The following is a 19,649-nucleotide window of genomic DNA, read 5'->3' as shown; positions in this document are numbered from 1 at the left end:
AAATTAAACTACAAACTGATAATAAGGTCTCACGGATATAATACAATTCAGCTAGGATGCTTCTAAATTTTAGTTCAGGGCAAAGCTTTTAATGTTCATTGTGCTACCTCGGTAATTGGCTCATCTTTCGTGCCTCGAAGGAGGTTCATTTCATCCGGTGTCAGCTGGAATTTTGCTATGAATGCATCTGCAACTTGTGCTTTCATTTCTAGTCTCTGACTGTAATAAAACAAAGTGAAAAGGACATTACCATTTTATGCATTATTTTGCATATTCATACTTTGGGAAACACAATTACCATTAGAAATCAGTGTTATTAAATTCTAATATTACATTCCTGACATCAAACACTTAAGTTGGATCTTCCCATACAATTTTCTATGAAGCTTACATAGATTACTAAGTAAAGACAACACAAAAGTTAGCACATTTGAAAATTAGTAAAGTATTTTTAAAAATATTCCTTTAGCATTTGTATCACAAGTTATCTAATCCAGATACTTTGTGCTTGTAAAGTTGTAATGCTTGCAGTCATTTCCTTTCAAATTCAGCAAGGAAAGAATGGAGTTTCAGCTCACGTTTTCAGAAACACAAAAAGCTGTAGCACCCAAAATGAGAAAATCATCATCAGATTAAATCACTCTTCTGTAGAACAGATCCATTTCTTTTTAACAACATACAGTTGTGATACAAATTTACTAATCTCACCAGCAATCAAAATGTAATGGCTAATTCTATTATCTTGTTGATTATCATTCCTGAAATAAGCACAGCAGGGTATAATACACAAACGCCATCTCCTGAGCAGTATCTTTTTTTGCACACAATTTTTCACACATCTTATAATCACAGAACGACTCCAATGAATATAGTTTTATTCCACAGGAAGGGACTGCAATTTCTGCAGCAACAGAAAAATTGTCCAAACTGTGGTTTGAGCACACAGCATTCCAGGAATTAAAAACTACTTTTTCCAGACACTGAGAAGACACTGATAAGTTATTTGTAGAAGAACAACGTTCAATTGCTTTAAGACCATTTCAGCTTCCAATGTAATTACTGCAAGATAAATACACTGTTATTATAGGGTGTTAAGACAGGCAAGTATACTTATAATATTGACTGCAATAATTAAATTTCTTTGCAAGATCAAAGCTTGAAAATTAAGCTTTTATTTGTTTACCACTTCTCTACTATCCAAGTACAGTCTGGACTGCATTCGGCTGAAGAAGTACAGAAAACTGGCTTCCCTTCTGTAGACATGGATGGCCTTGCCACCCTGCAGTTCCACAAACTGAGAGAGATCTAAAGATTGGATGAAATGTTTCACAATTGTCAGTGCTCTAGCGTAACGAACAGTGAGAACTGAAGGGAATATAAAATCCAACAGCGTTTTAACAATAACATTTATGAAAAATCAAAGGGTAAAGCAAGCCAGTATTTGTAAGTTATACAGAAGACACCTAAGGAAAAAGGAAAACCAAAATCTCATATGCTTTAATACCACATCTTTAACTGATATGTTAGATTTCCCTGGTGTCTCCACAGATGTGGCTGGTTTGCCTTTACATTGACAGCTCCACAATGCTTAAAATCCATGTGTTTGTCCAATTAAGCTTTTCTACGTAAACTCTACAACTGCTAATTCAGGGTCTCCATGAAGCTGAATCTTCCTCAGGAAATGAACAAGAGTGATGGAGGACAATTCTGCCCAACTAAACAGGCAATGACAGCAGATGCATCCCTGAAAAATTATAGCACTTTGCAAGCAACCTGGTGTGAGCTTACCGCAAGTAAAGAAGAACAGAGAAGAAGTCTAAAAAGGGGGGGGCTCAAGAGTGCACAGGTACCTTGGAAATGAGAAAATGCAGATACAGGAAGAAAAGGTGAGAAAGGTGTCTGGAACAGGAGAAAGAGATCGAGAAGCATCGTGATGGTTTGGCCAGGAGGTAGGTGGACTCATGTTTTCTAGCACGAGAAATGGGACACGGCGAGGATGAGGTTTAGGAGAGAACGGAAAGTACCAAAAGACTCAGAGACAAAGAGGTGAGACATGAGGTGATGGATCTGAAGGACTGGAGTTGTTTCTGCTCCATCTTCTCTTTGAATGATTTTATTTAAATCTCTTGTATCAGGGTGAGGGCACACAAGAGTATTTTCAAACATAAATAGAGCTGACACTGTTTTCCAACACCACTGATATGTTTTTCTGACACAGAATGCATGTCAGATCTCAAACAGTCAAAGGCAAATGCAAAAATACAATTTTGAACACATTCAGTAAATTTTCAGCTGGAAGATTAGGCAATAAAATCAGGAGAGAAGCAGTCATGGTATAACTTCAGCTGGAGACAGAGGAAAACTACCAAGAGAAGCTGTCTACGAAACACACAAAAATTAACAGACAGCAGGATACTAACAAAATAGTAATTTTAAATTAAATATTAGGCTTGTGAGATATTTTCTAATGATAACTACATCATTCTCACAACACAGCTGGAAGACAGATCAGGTCTGCTGTGTAGTAATACATTCCAACATCACCCTGATACCTGAGCCATGCTGCTGAGGCTGCCTCAGCCATCCCTGCTCACCCCTTCCCTCTACTGCCCTTCCTGCTGTGCCAGAGCTGTTCTTTATGTTGTCATTTGGTGAATCAGACCAGGGAACATATCTGGCAGGAAAAAAAGAAAAATAAATTTATTTTATTTATTTTTGGGGCAGAGCGTAGTATGTACTCTCTAATTCAGTTTACCATAGTCCTGTACTAAGGGACTGCGGGGTACTAAGTTCTGTACAGGCACACTCTGTGCCAGCACAGCGAGCTGCCAGAGGTAAGGGGGTAATGACTACTTCGTCCACTGCTGCTATGAAATCACTCATGAAAACCACACTTCAGAACTCTTCTAGGGTATAAAAAGAGGTCACTTAAATAGTCAGTTAATAATAATAATTATAATAATGATAATAATAATACTCTCCCCTTTCAAACTCCTCAAAAACCCAGAGGTACATGCCATAACTACGCAAATTAAAGATCAGGCAAGACACTTACAATTTCACCAAATGATGGTGCTTTCAACAGCTCATTCCTGTTCCATACCATTGTGCTGAGAAGTTTAATCCATCAATGTCACCATCATCAGATTTAGTTGAAATGACAGTGTAATTTAGTGAATTAACTTTGTTTAATAGTTGCTCTGAGTCTCTCCTCTTGTGATAGAAATCTCAACTTTATATAAAGTAACAAAGCTGAAAAGACTTAAACTGGATTATTCCTCCCTTTAGGGAGAAGAAAGAAGGTAGGAAAGAGACTAGAGAAAGCAAATGCAAGACATTGTTTGGTCTTAACTCCCATCAAGACAGGAGTAGATGGGATGCTGAGAAACTTTTCTGTTCTTTGAGCCTGTGTATCTCCTGAGTGCATAAACTTTTAAGTGCTCTTACAAAAACTCCATCTATTATTATTTCTGGTTCTTCAAATTTTTTTAATGTATACTTTCACCAAACCAGGGGCAGGTGGAAGTCTGATTTTAAAAAGTGCAATACACCAGTCATAACAGGTTTTTTTCAGTTTGCTTTGCAGGATTTTTGGAATTAGGGTTGTAGACTTTCAAGGAACAAGCTGTAGAGTCACAAACTGTACAAACATCACACTCGTTGGTCTGCACTGGAATTCTGTGCCCCCTTCACTACTGGGGCTGTAAAAGCGAGCAACGGCAGATCTTACTCATCAACCTCTCTCCAGCTGCAAATCCTCACTTTGCACAGTCCTCCCTCCACTGCTTTTTTGCTGCTACAGAGAACAAGGTTCAAACATCGTGCTTTACAGCCATTCCCATCCCTGACTTTGTCTTTGGCTAACATCTGCCACAGCTCACTGACCCACTCTGCACACTCCCAATAATTGAGTGAATATATTAAACTCTAGTATACTGGCAAGTTAAAAGTTACACAATGTAAACACAAACTAACAGCCACAAGGTGGCAGCAATGTTGCATTTATTAATACCTGTCTCAAGCTAGTGATTTCAAAGTGGTGAGAAAAATTATGTTAAATCTAACATCTTGCATCTGAATTCTGATAGAGCTATTTCTTTTGGGCTCTTTACAAAGGACACAGGATTTCAACAAGCCAGTCTGGCCACCTCTGCTTATGCTGTTTGTGACAGTTGCCTTGGTTATCAATCCACATGAGAAGGACATCCTACATCCTACTTAGATGATGAATTAGGAAAAAAACATGTAAGTGCTACGTACCCTTGACTTCTACCTGGCAGTATACAGTATTAACAAGACTAATACATTCACACAGGTATTTAATATTTTTTTTCCTCAGACGTAAGCTAACATATTTAAATAGAACTGAATACGTCTTAAAAAAGCAGAGAAATGGATTAAAATATCACTCCAGTTTACTATAGTTATTTCGCTGTGTAAGTGCTATGCAAAACACAACGCAGGTAACAACAAAAACTGGAGTAAGGTCATCTTGCATATAACCCACAGACTGGTACCTCTACAGGCACTAGGGACATTCCAAGACCCAGTGGTCTTTCTGTAAACATAATAATTTCTCAGTTGTGTTCTAAGCAAGTGCAATACAGCAGAGGAAAGGCCACACTGTGCTGTTATCCCAAAGCTTTTTTTTTTTTTCTTTTACCAAAGCTATCACTGCATAAAGGAACAAAACTAACAGATCATGGGAACACGGCGCCAATGCAAAGGGGAAAGTGCCAAGCGCTGGTAGACGAGGGAGCCTGGGCAGGGGACTGGACTCCAACAAAGGGCAACTTCCCCAGTTTTAGTCGTTACCAGGGAGACAGAATTCTTTTGCAAGAGAACTCAAAAGGCTGGGAAAACTATGCACTTCATGCACTTTCCCCTTGAACTAAATACAAATATGCACTGTTTGCAAGGATTATCACCTAGACAGCTCAAAAAATGACGTGGAAGAGAAACAGTTTAATTTTATCTTGCCAACAAGTATAGCATAAAAATCTGCTAGCTTCCCTTACATAGGACGAACCACAAAAGCATGTTCCAAAATTATTTTTTATTGGTGGTACTGAGGATTCAAGACATTTTTAAAGCCTCAAATAGATAGGAGTATTTCTAACTCATAATGAAATAACCATCTTTAACAGATATGTATAAATGCTTTTCAGCAGCAGCTACAAAAATTATTTTTCTCTGATGGTTTTTCAGGAAGGTAAATATACAAGACTGTATAACAAAGCATCTACATATGAGTGTTCGGAAGCCATTCTTAAGCATCAAAGATTAAGTTAAAAAGGAGCATATTTTCAGTAAATAGATTATTTTCCATCTTGTAGGGGTGAGCTAGTTCATACTGTCATATCAAACAGACTGCTATCTTCAGCGTATCTTTTATACAATCTGATATAAGGACATTTGAAAGGGGCCTGCTTAGTCTAGCTTCAAATTTACTATCCAATTCAAAAGAGTTGCCAAAGGCACGAAAATAACCTACTGTTCTCTATATCCACCTGCAAAAAGATCAGAACAAATGAGTTTAACCAGCAGCAAAAGGAGAACTAAATCAGATAGCAGGAAAACAATAAAGAACCAAAACCAATTTCCAGGGAATACCATGGGCTCTCAGTTCCTGGGCTTTTGTTGCAAGAGCAGATTAGACAAACATCAGTCAGGAATGGCATCATGTAACTGATTCTGCACTTGTGATGAACATTTCTCAACCTCTAAGACCAAGTCTCCCTTATTGAACAAGAGTACTTCATGCCTCAACACAGCACATGGTGACCAGGCTTTGCACTTTCTCTACTGATCATGGCTAGAATATGACAAATTAGGTTGTTTGTTGTTTTTTTTTTTCCAGATCCATTTTAGCTGTTTTGATTAATGTGTTATGCCCTGTTACCTATGCTGTAGTTTGGTACAAATTAGGAAAGAAAATCAGCCTCAGCACTTCAAGCCCTCACTCTCCCTCACACTGAATCATAATTCAGTTTAGGCAATCACTGCTCTTTCTCATGAAGTATATTCATGGGAATAAATGTAATTACTAGTTTCAAAAGGTCAAGACATGAAATACATCTCATCAGTGCAAAACACCAGATCACCACTTTTCTCAGCATACGCTGATGAAAGCAAAACTCTAAGCTGCTACAAATACTGCTGAACTTCCTGCACCATTTCCAAATTGACTATGAAGAAAAATATATTTCTTAAAAAAGAAAATGAAAAAAGTACCACCAAGAGACAAGCATGAGAGACATGCACGGTAGCACTACTGAAGCAGCAGATGTGCACTACGAAAGATTGCATAGAGCACAGAGATGACAGTCAGGTCATTCACTGAACTCCAAGAACTGTGTTTGCTAAATTTAAATAAAGAGCAATTCTGAAAGTAATCAAAATAAATTGAAGTACCCACTGTTGCATTACAAAAAATGTTTAGCAATCATATTTAACTGTATTTTTTAAAAGTGAAACAATCCTAGTGCTACAGAAACTAATTTTCCAGAATGAACGTAACTGATAAGGACTCTGAGATCAAAACACACATTTTGCTTTGTTTAAGAACACAACTAATAGAAGCTAGCAAAAGAGGCTCATATGTAAAGGTGTTCAAGTGCTTAATTTCAATTAAAGCTCTGAAACTTTAGCCTGACTCAAAAAATATCAGTCCAAGTCATTTCCATCCCCATTCTTTCACACAGTTTTCAGGTCTTTACTTTCAGAAAACTACTTCTGACTCACCAGTTTTCTAGTTCTGCAGGCTTATTTTCTGTGATCTCCCTGCGCATATACATGCACTTATATAATTGCTCTTATTTAATTTTACAAGAATTAATATTGTAACTATTACCTTCTGGTCTTTCTTCGGTTGTTAGATCCACAACTGTCATTTGTGGCTAACCTCAAAAACAATCTTGCACAATACTTTACAATTAAGTGTCTGGTAGAACTCCTATGAAGCCAGGCTTCTGGCATTCTGCGTACAGGATTCAGGAACTCAAATGTTACTTATCTGGTTTGGGAACTGTACTGAACTCCAGGACGCTTGTTCCCAAGGTAAGGCAAAGTAATTTAATATTGCAAGTAGGTTTTTGGCTTCACACAACATAAGGAACTAAACCTTGGTACAACAAGAGAACCAGCAAGTCACAGGAAACTTTTATTAAAATATCACTTCAAAGAGCAAGATCGTTTTTCTGTCAGCCTATTAGCAATGGCAATAAACAAAATCACATCTTTTAAAACACCGCAGATGTTGTTTAAAAACAAAATAATTTCCTCATTACTATACATAAAAAGCCTAATGCAACCTGAAAAAAATATTATTGTGCTCAAGTAAATGTATAGAAATATAGCAAAGACACTGAGTTAGAGGTGGATTTTTAACAATTCATAGAAATCGTTTAAATTAACTATCTCAGTTTTAATTACTAAAGTTTGTCGTGAAATAGATTAAAACAAACGTTCTATTCACGACTTTACACTACTGAAGAACAATAAATTAACCTTATATTATAGAGAGATTGGTTGAATGATTTGGACTACTTCACACTACATGGTTCCATTAAGTTGGGATAAGCCTCAGTTTTGAGAAGAGGGGAAAAAGAAAACCGTAGTTCCTATGTTAAGCAGATTCTGTAACAACGTGAAGGAAAACTGTTCTGCTTCTAATGTGCAGTAGTTATTTTAGCTAGCTGTCACAGAGAAAATAAATTCAGACCAAGCAACCTAACTGACTGAAGAAATGCACCAGCTCTGACATATTCATAAATATAAAAATGCAAAACTATTAATGGCAGATTGCTGTTTCAATTTGTTATCTAAGTAACACACTCTACTCAGCATTTCTTCCAAACCAGTTTGAAAGCTTACAAACTAAGTAACAAGAAAAACAATGTTGCAAAGCAACAACCTAAGAATGCATGAGCTTTAACTTAAAGCTGAGATTAACATCTTATTTTCTACCCCAACTATTTAACTAAGTGTCTTAAATTGCACATTTTACCAACATAGGAAGTCCCAAATAGCTCATCAGGATTACTTGCAGGATACTGCAGATGCACCACGATACCTTCAAAACACAAACTTGAGAGACTAGGATGACCAACAAGAAGCTCAGGTAAGAAATCTGGGAAACTGAAAATCATCTTCAATTACATCTAATTATTTAGGTGCTAATACAATGCAAAAATGATTCAGTATAATACACCGAGTACCCAGACAGAACCACTGAGACAACCACCCCTTTGCACGTACCGCAGAAGAGAAGAATACATGCAAAGACACAAGCACAAATGAGCATTCTTACTCAAAATGTTCATCCTCACACTCAAGTTCCCATGGCCGCTCTGCATCTTCAGGAAACTTTATTCTTCAGCGCAGTTCTTCATTTAAAAAACCCACTACACAAGTTCAAATGCCACACTGAGAAAATTTTCTGAAGAGGTATTTACATTTGCAAGGTAAAAAAATGTTGCAATCTAAGAAAATAGTTCACTTAGTATTTAAATCTTCCCTCTGCTTGTATAGCTAGAAGAACAAAGTTAAAAATCCAATTTAAAAGACTTTGGCTACTGAATTCTCTGGTTTTGAAATGAACATTCTGTTCTTTTAATTGCAGTTTGCTTTGAGCTTGATACTAATTAGGACGTCTTTCGACAAAATGCACTTTCCACAAGAACTGACCAAGCATGAGGAGGGTTTACCCAAGCCAAAGGTCTTAAGACTGTTACAGAAAGACAATTATACATCCTTCATCAAAGCCAAAGCTAACATGTATTCTTAGAAAACAAAGGGAAGTAAATAAGAAGCTGTGAAATACTAACTCAGATATTTGTCTAAGTAACTTTCTATCTGTATCATATTATCCAAGTGAAGCTAGCAGTCCATTTCCCCTAAAATTTTAGTTAAATACAAAAATTACGTATTTTTAAATGTAAATCCCTAATTATCAATTAAATGCATGAAATGCATCTGAAAGTTTACTGTTTCTCTTCAGTTTTAGAACACTGAATAAAATCATAACATCTTCCCCCTGCAAGAAAATAGTCAGCTAAAGAAAGTCATATAAATCTAAGAATAATAGAAGAGTCTTTTTTGGACCAATACCTAGTACAGTAAATCATTTACCGCAAATCAAAATAATTTCTGAAGTGGCTAAAAAACATGAGAACAGGACTTAATGTAGCACTCCGTGAGACAGGCACAGTCAAAATAACTTCCTTTAAGGACAGTGTAAACAACTGTGCAGCAAAATGACAGAAGGTACTACTTCTGCTATTACAAAATGTTCAAAAACTATAATTGTGAAAAAGAATACCGTAATTAATGTGAAAAGGAAGTATGTAACCAATTTTATTTTTCAGGATAACGTTTAAAAATGTACTATGGCTCAGCACTGATTTAAGAACTTAACTCACAAACACCGTGGCACGTAAAGCAATTTTTTTCTTAATATTTTGATGTTAAATTACACAGAAAAATCTACTATATTGTGTTATTCCTATTTTTCTACACTTCAAGAAACTCCTACCTAACTCATGTTTTCTTGTGAAAAGCCTGTCATAAAATAAACAGCTGGTAGGACCACAGAGAGTAGAAATAGAAATCTGGGACTGATGAAAAGTGAAGATGGCTTCTGTCTTTCATAATAAGAAAAGAGACACCTTTTTATAGGAAGAACTCTAAAAAACTTATTACATTCAGCAATTACTGCCTTGTTCTAGACTGACTGGTCTTGCTTCACAGTCATTGTTTCAATTGCCTTCTCTTTGAATGAGTCCAGCTTTCATCTCTTCATTTCAGTCAGTGTTTTAGGACAATCGTCATAAGACAGATAAGCCATGTCCTCTCAGTTTCACCATTCACTCCCTTCCTGGATAAGAAATGCCACCTGTTATATTGAAAACAATCAGCAATTTAAGACCTGTGTTTTGTCTGAATGCTGGCAAGATTTTAGCTTTTCAAGAAATCCCTAACATTCAGTAGCAGAGGCCTCTTCATGTACCTGATATAAACCAAAATGATGTATCAGAAGAAACAGTCATTTAATGAGTCAAAAGGTGACTCCAACAACCCACAAAGAAAAAACCTAAAAATCTTTAGCTTAAACTTTTCATAATGGCACTATGATTCTTTTGTAAGTATAGAACCATAGAATCTTTCTTGTTGGAAGAGACTATCAAGGTCATCGAGTCCAACCATTAACGTACTTCAGAGCAATGAGAAGGGTCTGCGTTTCCCTCAGCATCAGGACAGGATCCCACCTGGGGACCATGTGCTGGCGAGCAGGACACTGCCCCGTGCTCTGGATGCCTGGGCAGATGATGTTTTCCAAATGCATCTTTCCTGGGGCTTTCCTGTGACACCTGGAGGGCAGTAGCCATTCTGACACTGCTGCCACACAGCTTTGCACAAGCTCGAAGAGTAGCAAAACCTTTCATTACTGGTCTAGCTCTCCACCAGCTCCTTTGAATCAGCCTTCTGGGGCAGATGCAGGAAACTTCAGAGAATAGTTTGGGTGTGAAGGGGCCTTCAAAAATCTAGTCCAACCGCCCTGCAATAAGCAGGGACATCTTCAACTAGATCAGGTTGCCCAGACCCCTGTCCAGCCTGGCCTTGAATGTCTCCAGGGATGGGGCATCTACCACCACTCTGGGCAACCTGGGCCAGTATTTCACCACCCTCATTGTAAAAAAATGTCTTTATTGTAACTAGTCTGAATCTCTCTTCTTTTAGTTTAAAACCATCACCCCTCATCCTGCTGCAACTCGCCCTGCTAAAAAGTCTTCAGTGTGGATTAACTTGGAATAGAGCCTGTATCCATCCTGAGATACTGGATTCCAGTCAGGGATGTTTAGACACGACTAGGTCAGATCCAGATCCTGATGGATTTGCATCTGAAAGTTACAGGAAGATCTGAACTGACCTCAGGAGTGGGTGAAAGGGGCCAACAGAGACAATTAGATCTTCACAGCATCATATTGTAAGATCACAAATAATGTGTGACTTCTGCCAGCAGGTACTTCACATATACTTTCAAAATACCCTTTCAAAAGAAAACTTTTGCCTAGGTGTGCACTCTGAGGTCACAAAGACCCTTGTAAGGACAGGTTACTTCCTAAACCCATTTTCTTCCTTACACTAGGGGGGTGTTCCATCTCTTAAAGGAATTAGCAAAAATAAACTATTTTAAATAAACTATTATGCGAGTAAGAACTATATTGTAGAAGTACTGATGTGCAATCTGCATTATCTCCTTTAGTGGAATTTAAGGTCAATTAGACACGACGACATTTGGGATTGGTTTTGGTATGTTCTGTTCTGCTTCAGAACACGGAATAAAATCAGCTTTCCTTTTCTTGAGAATACAAAACAGATGACCACTTCTCTGTCTTACTGCTGCATGTACTCATATTTAAAGTAACAAATTTTGTAAGACTTGACTTCTGCTCACTTATGCAAACTGTGACTTTGCCAAATCCTTCATTTTATATCAACCCGTATTGTATTTTATGAAGTTATTCTACATTCAACTTTTAAAATATGTACAGATTACACTCTAACCTTCAGGCTCTCATAGGATGTAATCCACTTCCTACTTAAAGTCTACAACATGAACCTACTGATTTTGAAAGAGCACCCAGAGCTATCCAAAGTCATAATTTCTACTAGAAACTTATCACTGGAAATCATTATTCCTAATCTCCAGCGAACTGTATATAATTTTCAGAAGAATGCTCATAAAGCAAGGAGATTCATACTTCCACACTGACAAAGGCTAAAGCTGTAAAACCAGATGCCCTAGACATAAAAATGATAAAGATTACTTGAATCTGTCATAGGCTATTATCCCCTTCCCATGAATAAAAATACTGAAAAGAGCAAAATACAAATCTTTTCTTCCACGAAAGGTTGGAGAACCAAGGGAAAAAGTGGTCTGTGTTAGGCTTATTAAACAGCACTGATGTATTTCACAGCTTTAAATATGGCAGAGCAGTTACAGACCAACTTTCTGTGCCTACATACAGCCCCTGAACAAGACAGCAATTTCCACTGAATATGAAGCATTAACAAGAAGCCTGTGAAACTGATGAGACACTGAGTAGTCCATATCTGTTACGAAACAAGGTAACTTACATTATCAACTGACATTCGGTAAAGCACATCTATATTCAGCATGCTGTACAACTGTAACTGACTTTCTTCCCTAAAGGCTCAATTTTTATTACAACAAGCACTAACACATGTTCTTACCTTTTTGTATCCTCTAGTAATAAATTAAGAGTTCAGGATTTTTATTCCAATTAAGCTACAAACACAGATAGTGTTAAAAACAAAGTAGTAATAAAAAAACCTAAAAGTCATTACTCAAAACTAAGAGTAGCAGAATCAGATCTAAAAGAAAATTCCATCAGTGCTGTCAGGTCTCCAAGAAATAAACAAGGTGATATACATACTTTTCTGCCTGGAGTTTTGTGGTTTTTACTATCAAGTCCTGAGTTTGTTCCTTTGCTGCCTAGAATACAAGGAGAAGTGTTAGGCACATGAAAAATGCAAACACATCAAATGTATTACACAATCTTTAAAATATGTAATACTTTTCAAGCTGTCTGACTACAAGCAGTTTAAAGAGTGTACTCTTTATAACAAAAGACCTTCTTGAAATAAGGATTCACTAACCCTCATTGTTTTCAGGCATGAAAAAATTAATATCCTTATCCACACATAACTTCACCTTCATATGCATTTATATTCACACACAATTTGTATTTAATACAAAAGCATTATTAGAAATATTAGAAATAGTTCTGATCATTTTGTTTGTCCACCAACTGTAAACTGTCAGTTGTTATAAAATTACAAATGAAACAAGTTCCTTTGGATGTTGAACTGCCCAGTACCAGTGTTCATCGAGCCATTTCAGACAACACAAATACAGCTGAGTTGGTCTTGGCAAGTTCAGTTCTACAGTCCAAGCAGCTCAGAGGGTTGTTAAGGACCAAGCTCAATACACTTAAGAAGTACATCACAGCCCTAAATGTTCAGTGATGACAACACAAGGGAACCCATGCAGAAACAACTCCGCTACAGAGAGCAGCTGCATGACTAAAGGGATTCCTGCAAGTGAAATTAAAGAGTTCTGAAACTTTCCCTCAGCAAGAAGATATAAGACATCCGTAACTGTTGGTTTCCCATTTCCCACTGGACACCAGTGATCACTTAGGCAGAAAAAGATTTAACAACAAGAACAAAAAATCCCGAAATCAAAATGCATTCAATATGGAATAATATTGCAAGTGAAGAGGTGGAAACAGCTATAAAGATATCCTGCGTGAATAATATCAAGACTCTAATAGGTCTTACTTGTGGTGTTCGCCAAACTGAAGATGTCAGCCTTGAAACTTGTGAGAGGTTTAATGCAAGTACATGCGCACACTGATTCATGTCAGCCTTTCCACCTGCCACACCACACTGGTCACAATGGAAAAGCAGTCACAGGACAGGAACAAGTCCAGAGGTGAAAGAAGGACTGCAACTGCTCAGGTACTACAGTCAACAGAGAGAGCCAGAGCTGTTCCACAAATATAGACAGCTGGCACCACTGAGGAGCCAACTGCTGAATTTTATAAAGGTAACTATTATAGACTAGCCTGCAAATTTAATAAAAACTCTACAGAATTCACTGAATATCTTGTAATTCCAAAATAGTTTAAAATATCTTTATGCTTTTTATATCTTATAGAAATAATACTATTTAGATTTTGTAATGTATTTGCATTTTAAGCTTCTTTTTATAATATTTTCAATGTTTCAGTCTGACAAAAAAAGACTATTACAACAAAAGACTAGACCTGAAGAATTCAGTATGGAAATCTACCAATTTTTTCCCCTCCCTTTCTTCAGAATTGCAGATTTTAATAAACCAAAAAGACAGAAGAAGTTTTCTTCCTTTCCAGTACTTTCTGGACAGAGGTATTAATTTCCAAGAAGAATGTTGACAGCAGGACAGCAGAAAGGAAGGAAAAGCAGTTTTTCTGGATCTAGCTAGATACATCAGGAAGCCAGTTTTTATTTACATGCATATAAATACATGTCAGATACTGTTATTATTGTATGTATGTCATGTAAGAGTTCACATCTAAGCAAAATACGGTAACTGGCAGAAAAGAATTAGACATGTCAGAAAAATCACAAAGTTGATATCCAATGTTTCCTGCAGATCCAAAAATAGAAACATTTTTCTCTTCCTCCCCACCTCAATATACTAATTAAAACTTTCATTATCCTTCAAGCTCACTTTATTCCATTCCAGCAGTTGCCTTCCCTTCCAGTCATTTCATTTATCAAGTCACTGTCCTGAAATCAGATCTGACAGTATCTGGTTATTTGGATTGGACAATATTTTAAAATTTAAAAAAAAAAAAAGGTAAAAAAGCTTTTTGGCTTATCAATATATAGATATATAGTCCCTTTCATACCTTGTGTTTGTTCTACTCTCTTAATGTACTGCTCTCTTAGCACACTTTTCTGCCTTACATGCTACAGATCCTCCTCTTGACATCTGTTTGCTCTACTTATTTCATTTTTGTCTTTGTATTCAGCTTGAGCACATACTTGCACATTTTCATGTCCTTTCACAGATAAAATACCACGGTATTTGAAAACTGAGTGCTTGTTCATGGGCTTATTAACTTACTTTACATTCATACAGACAAAGAAAACATGAGTTGAATTGATACAAGTTATGAGTCCTACAGTACTCTAGAGGAAACCTCCTGTGGTAGTCAGAACAAAACCACCTCCTGATTTTAATAGAAAAAGAAATCACTGTAGGGTGGCTCTACCCTGAACCAAAAAAAAAAAAAAAAAGACAGATGATAGTTACACTTCAAGATCTAAAGACAGGAAGAGCAAAAATCTGCATGGACACTTTACTCATTTCCACATCTAAGAGTTTAATCAAACAGTTCCTGAACTGACTAGGGAATACATCCACATTATCAGTGTTCAAAGAGATCTGAGACCTCTGATGTACATTCCATTGCCTTCCAAAACTGAAAAGTAAGTACTGCAGTGGGCTGCACTGTACTCTCACACTTTTTGGAACAAGTTCATCAAACTACAAGCATTCTGATGGGAATTACATACAATGACAATGAAACGTCTTCATCTAAGTAGGGGGACATCTAACGTCCCCGCACAAACATTAGGTGGGTAAAAAGCAACTGTTTTCAATGATTTTTTAGTGAGAGATTCTCATTCACATTCTATAACTTATATGTTATATTCAGAACAGATTTAGCCTGACAAAACATCTACACTTCAGCATCCATAAACCTTTTAAACTCATCGCTGTACTGAATACTGAACTCCTCCACTAAAACCAAGCCAGATGTCGTAACACATTATAAAACACAACTTTTTTTTATATAAATGCAATTAACCCTTTAATTTCATACACATCTAATCCAATAAAATATTTTCTCTCCACTCACATACAAACAGAAATCGCATTGCTATTCTCAAAATAAGTATATTACTGCATTCTGAACTGCAATTTGGAAGAAATTAAAATTACTTCCTCAATGTATTTTCTAAAAAAGAAATATATTAATACCCTAAAGTAAAAGAATACACATACTACGAAACATCTTAGTGCCGCTGTTAATCCTCCAAAATATTTATTTATCCTTTTAAAAGAAAGTAGCTGCACCCCAAAAGGAAAAATATACAAAGCACTTTCATTTATATATTACCTTCAAACGACTGGACATATCTTCACAGCAGCTGCTCATCGCTTGCACATCTTCGTTTATACTCTCAAGCTCCTAAATAAGTTCCAATAACAGTAATTGAATTTTCAATCAGAAACACTATGCCTAGGCCCAGTTTCATCCCACCAAAATGAGATGCCCAAGTTAGAAGGAACACAATTGCTCCAGGCTCCCTGTTTATCAATGGAGAGAATGCACCTCTAATGGTCAACATTCATCTGGGATCTTTTTCTGTTTGAAACATCACTTCTCTCTGCGCCAAAGGAAACAAACAACGAAACAACTACACTGTAAAAGTATACTTGTCCTGGAAAGTCAAAATCTCTCTTAATCCTTTTTTCTTCATTTAAACTTCAAATTACATAGCAGTACTCTTGCAAGATAGCTAGTCACGCTGTAAAATTACTACCTCTTTGACTTGCTTGAATATGTGGACAAATTCTTCATTTATGGCTAAGCTTCGTCGTTCTATGTCTCCACGCAAGTTTCTTCGGGTGCGCAAACTGTTTTCGACAAAAAAGGTCGAGAGAGCCTTGAGTGCTTCCAGCATTTCCTAGAAAATAAAAACGAACTTGACACAGATGCAAAGAAGCAGGTCACAGTCTGTAACCACCCCAAGTTCATAGTCTTATAAAACAAACTAGTAGATGGCTTTAGAGAAAAAACTACTTAAACACACTCCAAATCAGTTGGCAAATAAATAATTGCTGAGTCTTTCTTCTTCTCATATAACACACAACTTTGTGTACTATTTTAGAACAGCTTTAATCAGTAGGATTACATTTGGTTAAAGCATGATACATTCACAGCTATAAAACATTTAAATCGGAAAAAGTTTGACAAGCGCCCTCCGAGCTGAGCAATACAAACCTCCCTGCGATGTGAAGGGATAGCACAGGTGCGTGGCATGTCCCCGCAGAGGCAAAATCGAATTTTATTCCTAATAAACGCCGCAAACGTCAGCTTGCGGCTCCGCAGCGGAACTGAGGCTGCGCCTGGGCTCGCTGCCCGACCCCGGAGCCTATCGGGGCTCGCAGTCCCTGACGGCTCATCCGGCTCCGCCGCCGCAGGCCGCTCCCCACCAGGCAGGCCCCGGCCTCAAGCCCCGGCCCGGCCCCCGCCTCCCCCCTCGGCCGCCGCCCGCTCCACCTTGTCGTTGTCCAGGCGAGTCTCCAGGATCTTGTTGAGCTTGCGGGACAGGGGGTTGCTGCCGGGGGCAGCCGGGAGCCCCGGAGCCGGGGCAGCGGCCGGCGGCGCGGCGGTATCGGCCATGACTGCGGCCCTCCCCGGCTTCCCGCTCCCGGCGTGGCATTGGCTGACCGGCCCCGGCGGAAACGCGATCCCGAGGCTTTGGTTCCGGCCCGGCCCGGCCCGGCCTGCAGACCTGGGCGTTTGGTTACTGCTGGAGGTGGAACTCAGGGGAGTATTTGAAAAGAAAGATTTGGGGTTGATGGTGAGAAACACGGTTCACTTCCTTAAACCGGATAGCTGTGTTTAATTCGCGAAATAAATGCTTTGGTTCTGAGCATAATGAAAAAGGAAAAATAAATGGACTCTTCGTTATATAAACTAAATGGCAAAGATGTATCCACTCATTATTTTGCATTAGTAGGTTCTGGCATGCCAGTATTTTCAGTTAAATTCTAGTGGGAGCTGGTAGTATGTGAGTTAAGGCCTTACACGGCCCCTGGCTGTGCGCACCAGCAGTGCCATCTCTGCTGAGAGCAGTGGCCTCTGGAGGTGGCACTGGGCAGAAGGCCACATGTAGTGGCATCTTAGTGGCATCCAATAGCAGCAGACCCTCCAGAACCTGTCAGTCTGAGCCTGGTGTTAGTTGCACCATCAGGAGTGCTGGTGCCATACAGATTGTTCTTTTCTGTCAGCATAGTGTGACTGAGGCAAAGGAACATGGGTTTTGTTTCCCTTTCTTTAAATCAGAGACAGAAGACATAGGCAGTCTCCTTCACTTACCGAGGTAAGTAAGTATCAGCAAAACTGTGTCGAAATGCAGAGGGTATCTTGTTCTGGCTGCAGATTGACTGACATGGAGGTTTTACCCCCGAGGCCTCTCAGAGCAGCAGAGCTGCCTCTGCCGCTGGGCCATGGAGATGCAGCCTGTGGTTCGGGCCATGGTGGAACCCGTGTCCCCACTGCAGGAGCGGTGGCCTTCGCTCCCCTGGACAGCCCAGCTGGCCTGCATAGGGGCCTGCGGCGGTGGCGCTTTGGAGGGATTGGGTCAGACATCCTCAGGAGCCCGTCTGTGCACCCTGCTCTCATACTGCAGCTCTGACACGTCCTGTGTCAAGTGCTGAGGTGCCATAGAGGGATTTCTGTGAGCTTTTCCAGAGGATGAAAGGCAGGTACACAGGTGAAGGTAAGATACCATGGAAAGGAAAAGACTATGATACCAAAAAGACTCCTTAACACTGTTTTGAAAGTGTTAAAAAGCAGGCACTTTTATTGCATTGCGCTGGATGCTCAGAGGATCGTTCCTCTAATCGAGCACGCACGTGATTCACATTTCTTGGTATTTATTACATATACCTATTGGGTATTTATTTGTTTCTACCACTTAGTTAATACATTAAACATAAATTATTTACATAACCCAGCCCTTTGCCGAAAGTCCATCTTTGGTATTTGAGAATCTTCATCAGGGGTCTCTAGTAGTCCCTGGTGGTCTTCGCAGCCTGGTGACCCCCTGGTGTCAGCTTCTTGACCAAATTTCTTGAGCATGCATATTGTCATTTTGTGCTACTGCTCAGCAAAAGTCACGTGGCTCTTTCTTCATTTAGTGAAACATTCTGCTTTCCCAGCTTACAAGCCAAGAACATCCCGCTTTGCCTCATGTCCAGTCTCTATAGAGCTATTGTTTCTCTGTTAGGTTTCTGTTACATTATGCCTGGTCTTGCTACATTAGGCCTAGGGTTTTCTAAAATATTTTTGTTCCTCTTATCACTATATACAACACACAGCTGTTATTTAAGAAGACAAGGGTCCTGCCATGGTGTTAGCTCTGAAAACAGTAGTGCCTTGTGTATGCAACTGTCTGCTTCCATTCGTCTGATGGTGTGTAGATCAAAAAGCAAAGATTCCAGTGGTACCATAACTCCTCAGGGGTCTGAGGACTTCACATTGCTCTTCCTGAAAAGAACTGCAAGCAAATTGAGTAGCCTTTGCCTTTATGCCTAAGGTGGAGCAATAAACTTCTGAATCTTTTCATCCACTTTTGTTTTTTCTTTTAGTTTGAGTCATTTATCTCAAGAAAAAATTATATAATCAGAGTCTCCCTCTTGAAATTATAGCATAAGGACAGTGATAGCATATTTTTCTATTTAATTTTAGTTTTGTTTGCTTCCTCATATGGATCTTCTAGATCAGGGGTGTCAAACTCATTTTCACTGGGCCCACATCAGCCTCTCAGTTGCCTTCAAAGGGCTGAATGTAATTTTAGGACTGTATAAATGTAATTTTAGGACTGTATCTGAACAGCCTGTGTAGGGCCTTGTTTCCACTCTTGGCTAATCAGCGAGCAGGTTTTCAATTATTTTCAGATACCTTGCTTCCCGTCTTAGTTTCTGTTCCTCCACTCTGTTTCACTGATGTTATCTCCTAAATGCCCTTTACTTCTGAGTAAGCTTCCAGGAGCCAGTATCTCCCTGCTCCATGTCAGAAGAGATAAAACAGCATGCAGTCATCACAGGTGTGAGCAATTAGTATCTAAGCATGTCAAGAAGATCCTATTATTGGAAAGATCCCCTCCCAACTATAGTCATATGTTGTTAGCAGTTTGAACAATGTTTCAAATGCTGGTAACCTGTTGGGTGAGTTGAAAGAGTGAAGACACACCCTAAAGTCAGAAAGACTTGA

The 19,649-nt window shown here is 38.6% G+C and overlaps 1 protein-coding gene across 1 annotated transcript in view; it reads right to left on the bottom strand.

Annotated features, from left to right (window-relative positions):
• Positions 1 to 17,105, bottom strand: part of COG6 (component of oligomeric golgi complex 6) — a 54,589-nt gene extending 37,484 nt beyond the window's left edge. Inside the window, exons 1-5 of the mRNA XM_065862761.2 lie at positions 16,929 to 17,105; positions 16,189 to 16,332; positions 15,762 to 15,833; positions 12,462 to 12,520; positions 108 to 219 (exon numbers count right to left, since the gene is read on the bottom strand). Of these exons, the coding sequence (XP_065718833.1) occupies positions 108 to 219; positions 12,462 to 12,520; positions 15,762 to 15,833; positions 16,189 to 16,332; positions 16,929 to 17,051 (510 nt within the window). The 5' untranslated portion in view covers positions 17,052 to 17,105. The remainder of the gene's footprint in view (positions 1 to 107; positions 220 to 12,461; positions 12,521 to 15,761; positions 15,834 to 16,188; positions 16,333 to 16,928) is intronic.
• Between the last annotated feature and the right edge of the window lie 2,544 nt (positions 17,106 to 19,649).

This window comes from Patagioenas fasciata, chromosome 1, assembly GCF_037038585.1.
Source record: "Patagioenas fasciata isolate bPatFas1 chromosome 1, bPatFas1.hap1, whole genome shotgun sequence".
Classification (NCBI taxonomy): domain Eukaryota; kingdom Metazoa; phylum Chordata; class Aves; order Columbiformes; family Columbidae; genus Patagioenas; species Patagioenas fasciata.
Note: the sequence above shows the minus strand (reverse complement) of the source record. Positions and strands in the feature narration are given on the sequence as shown.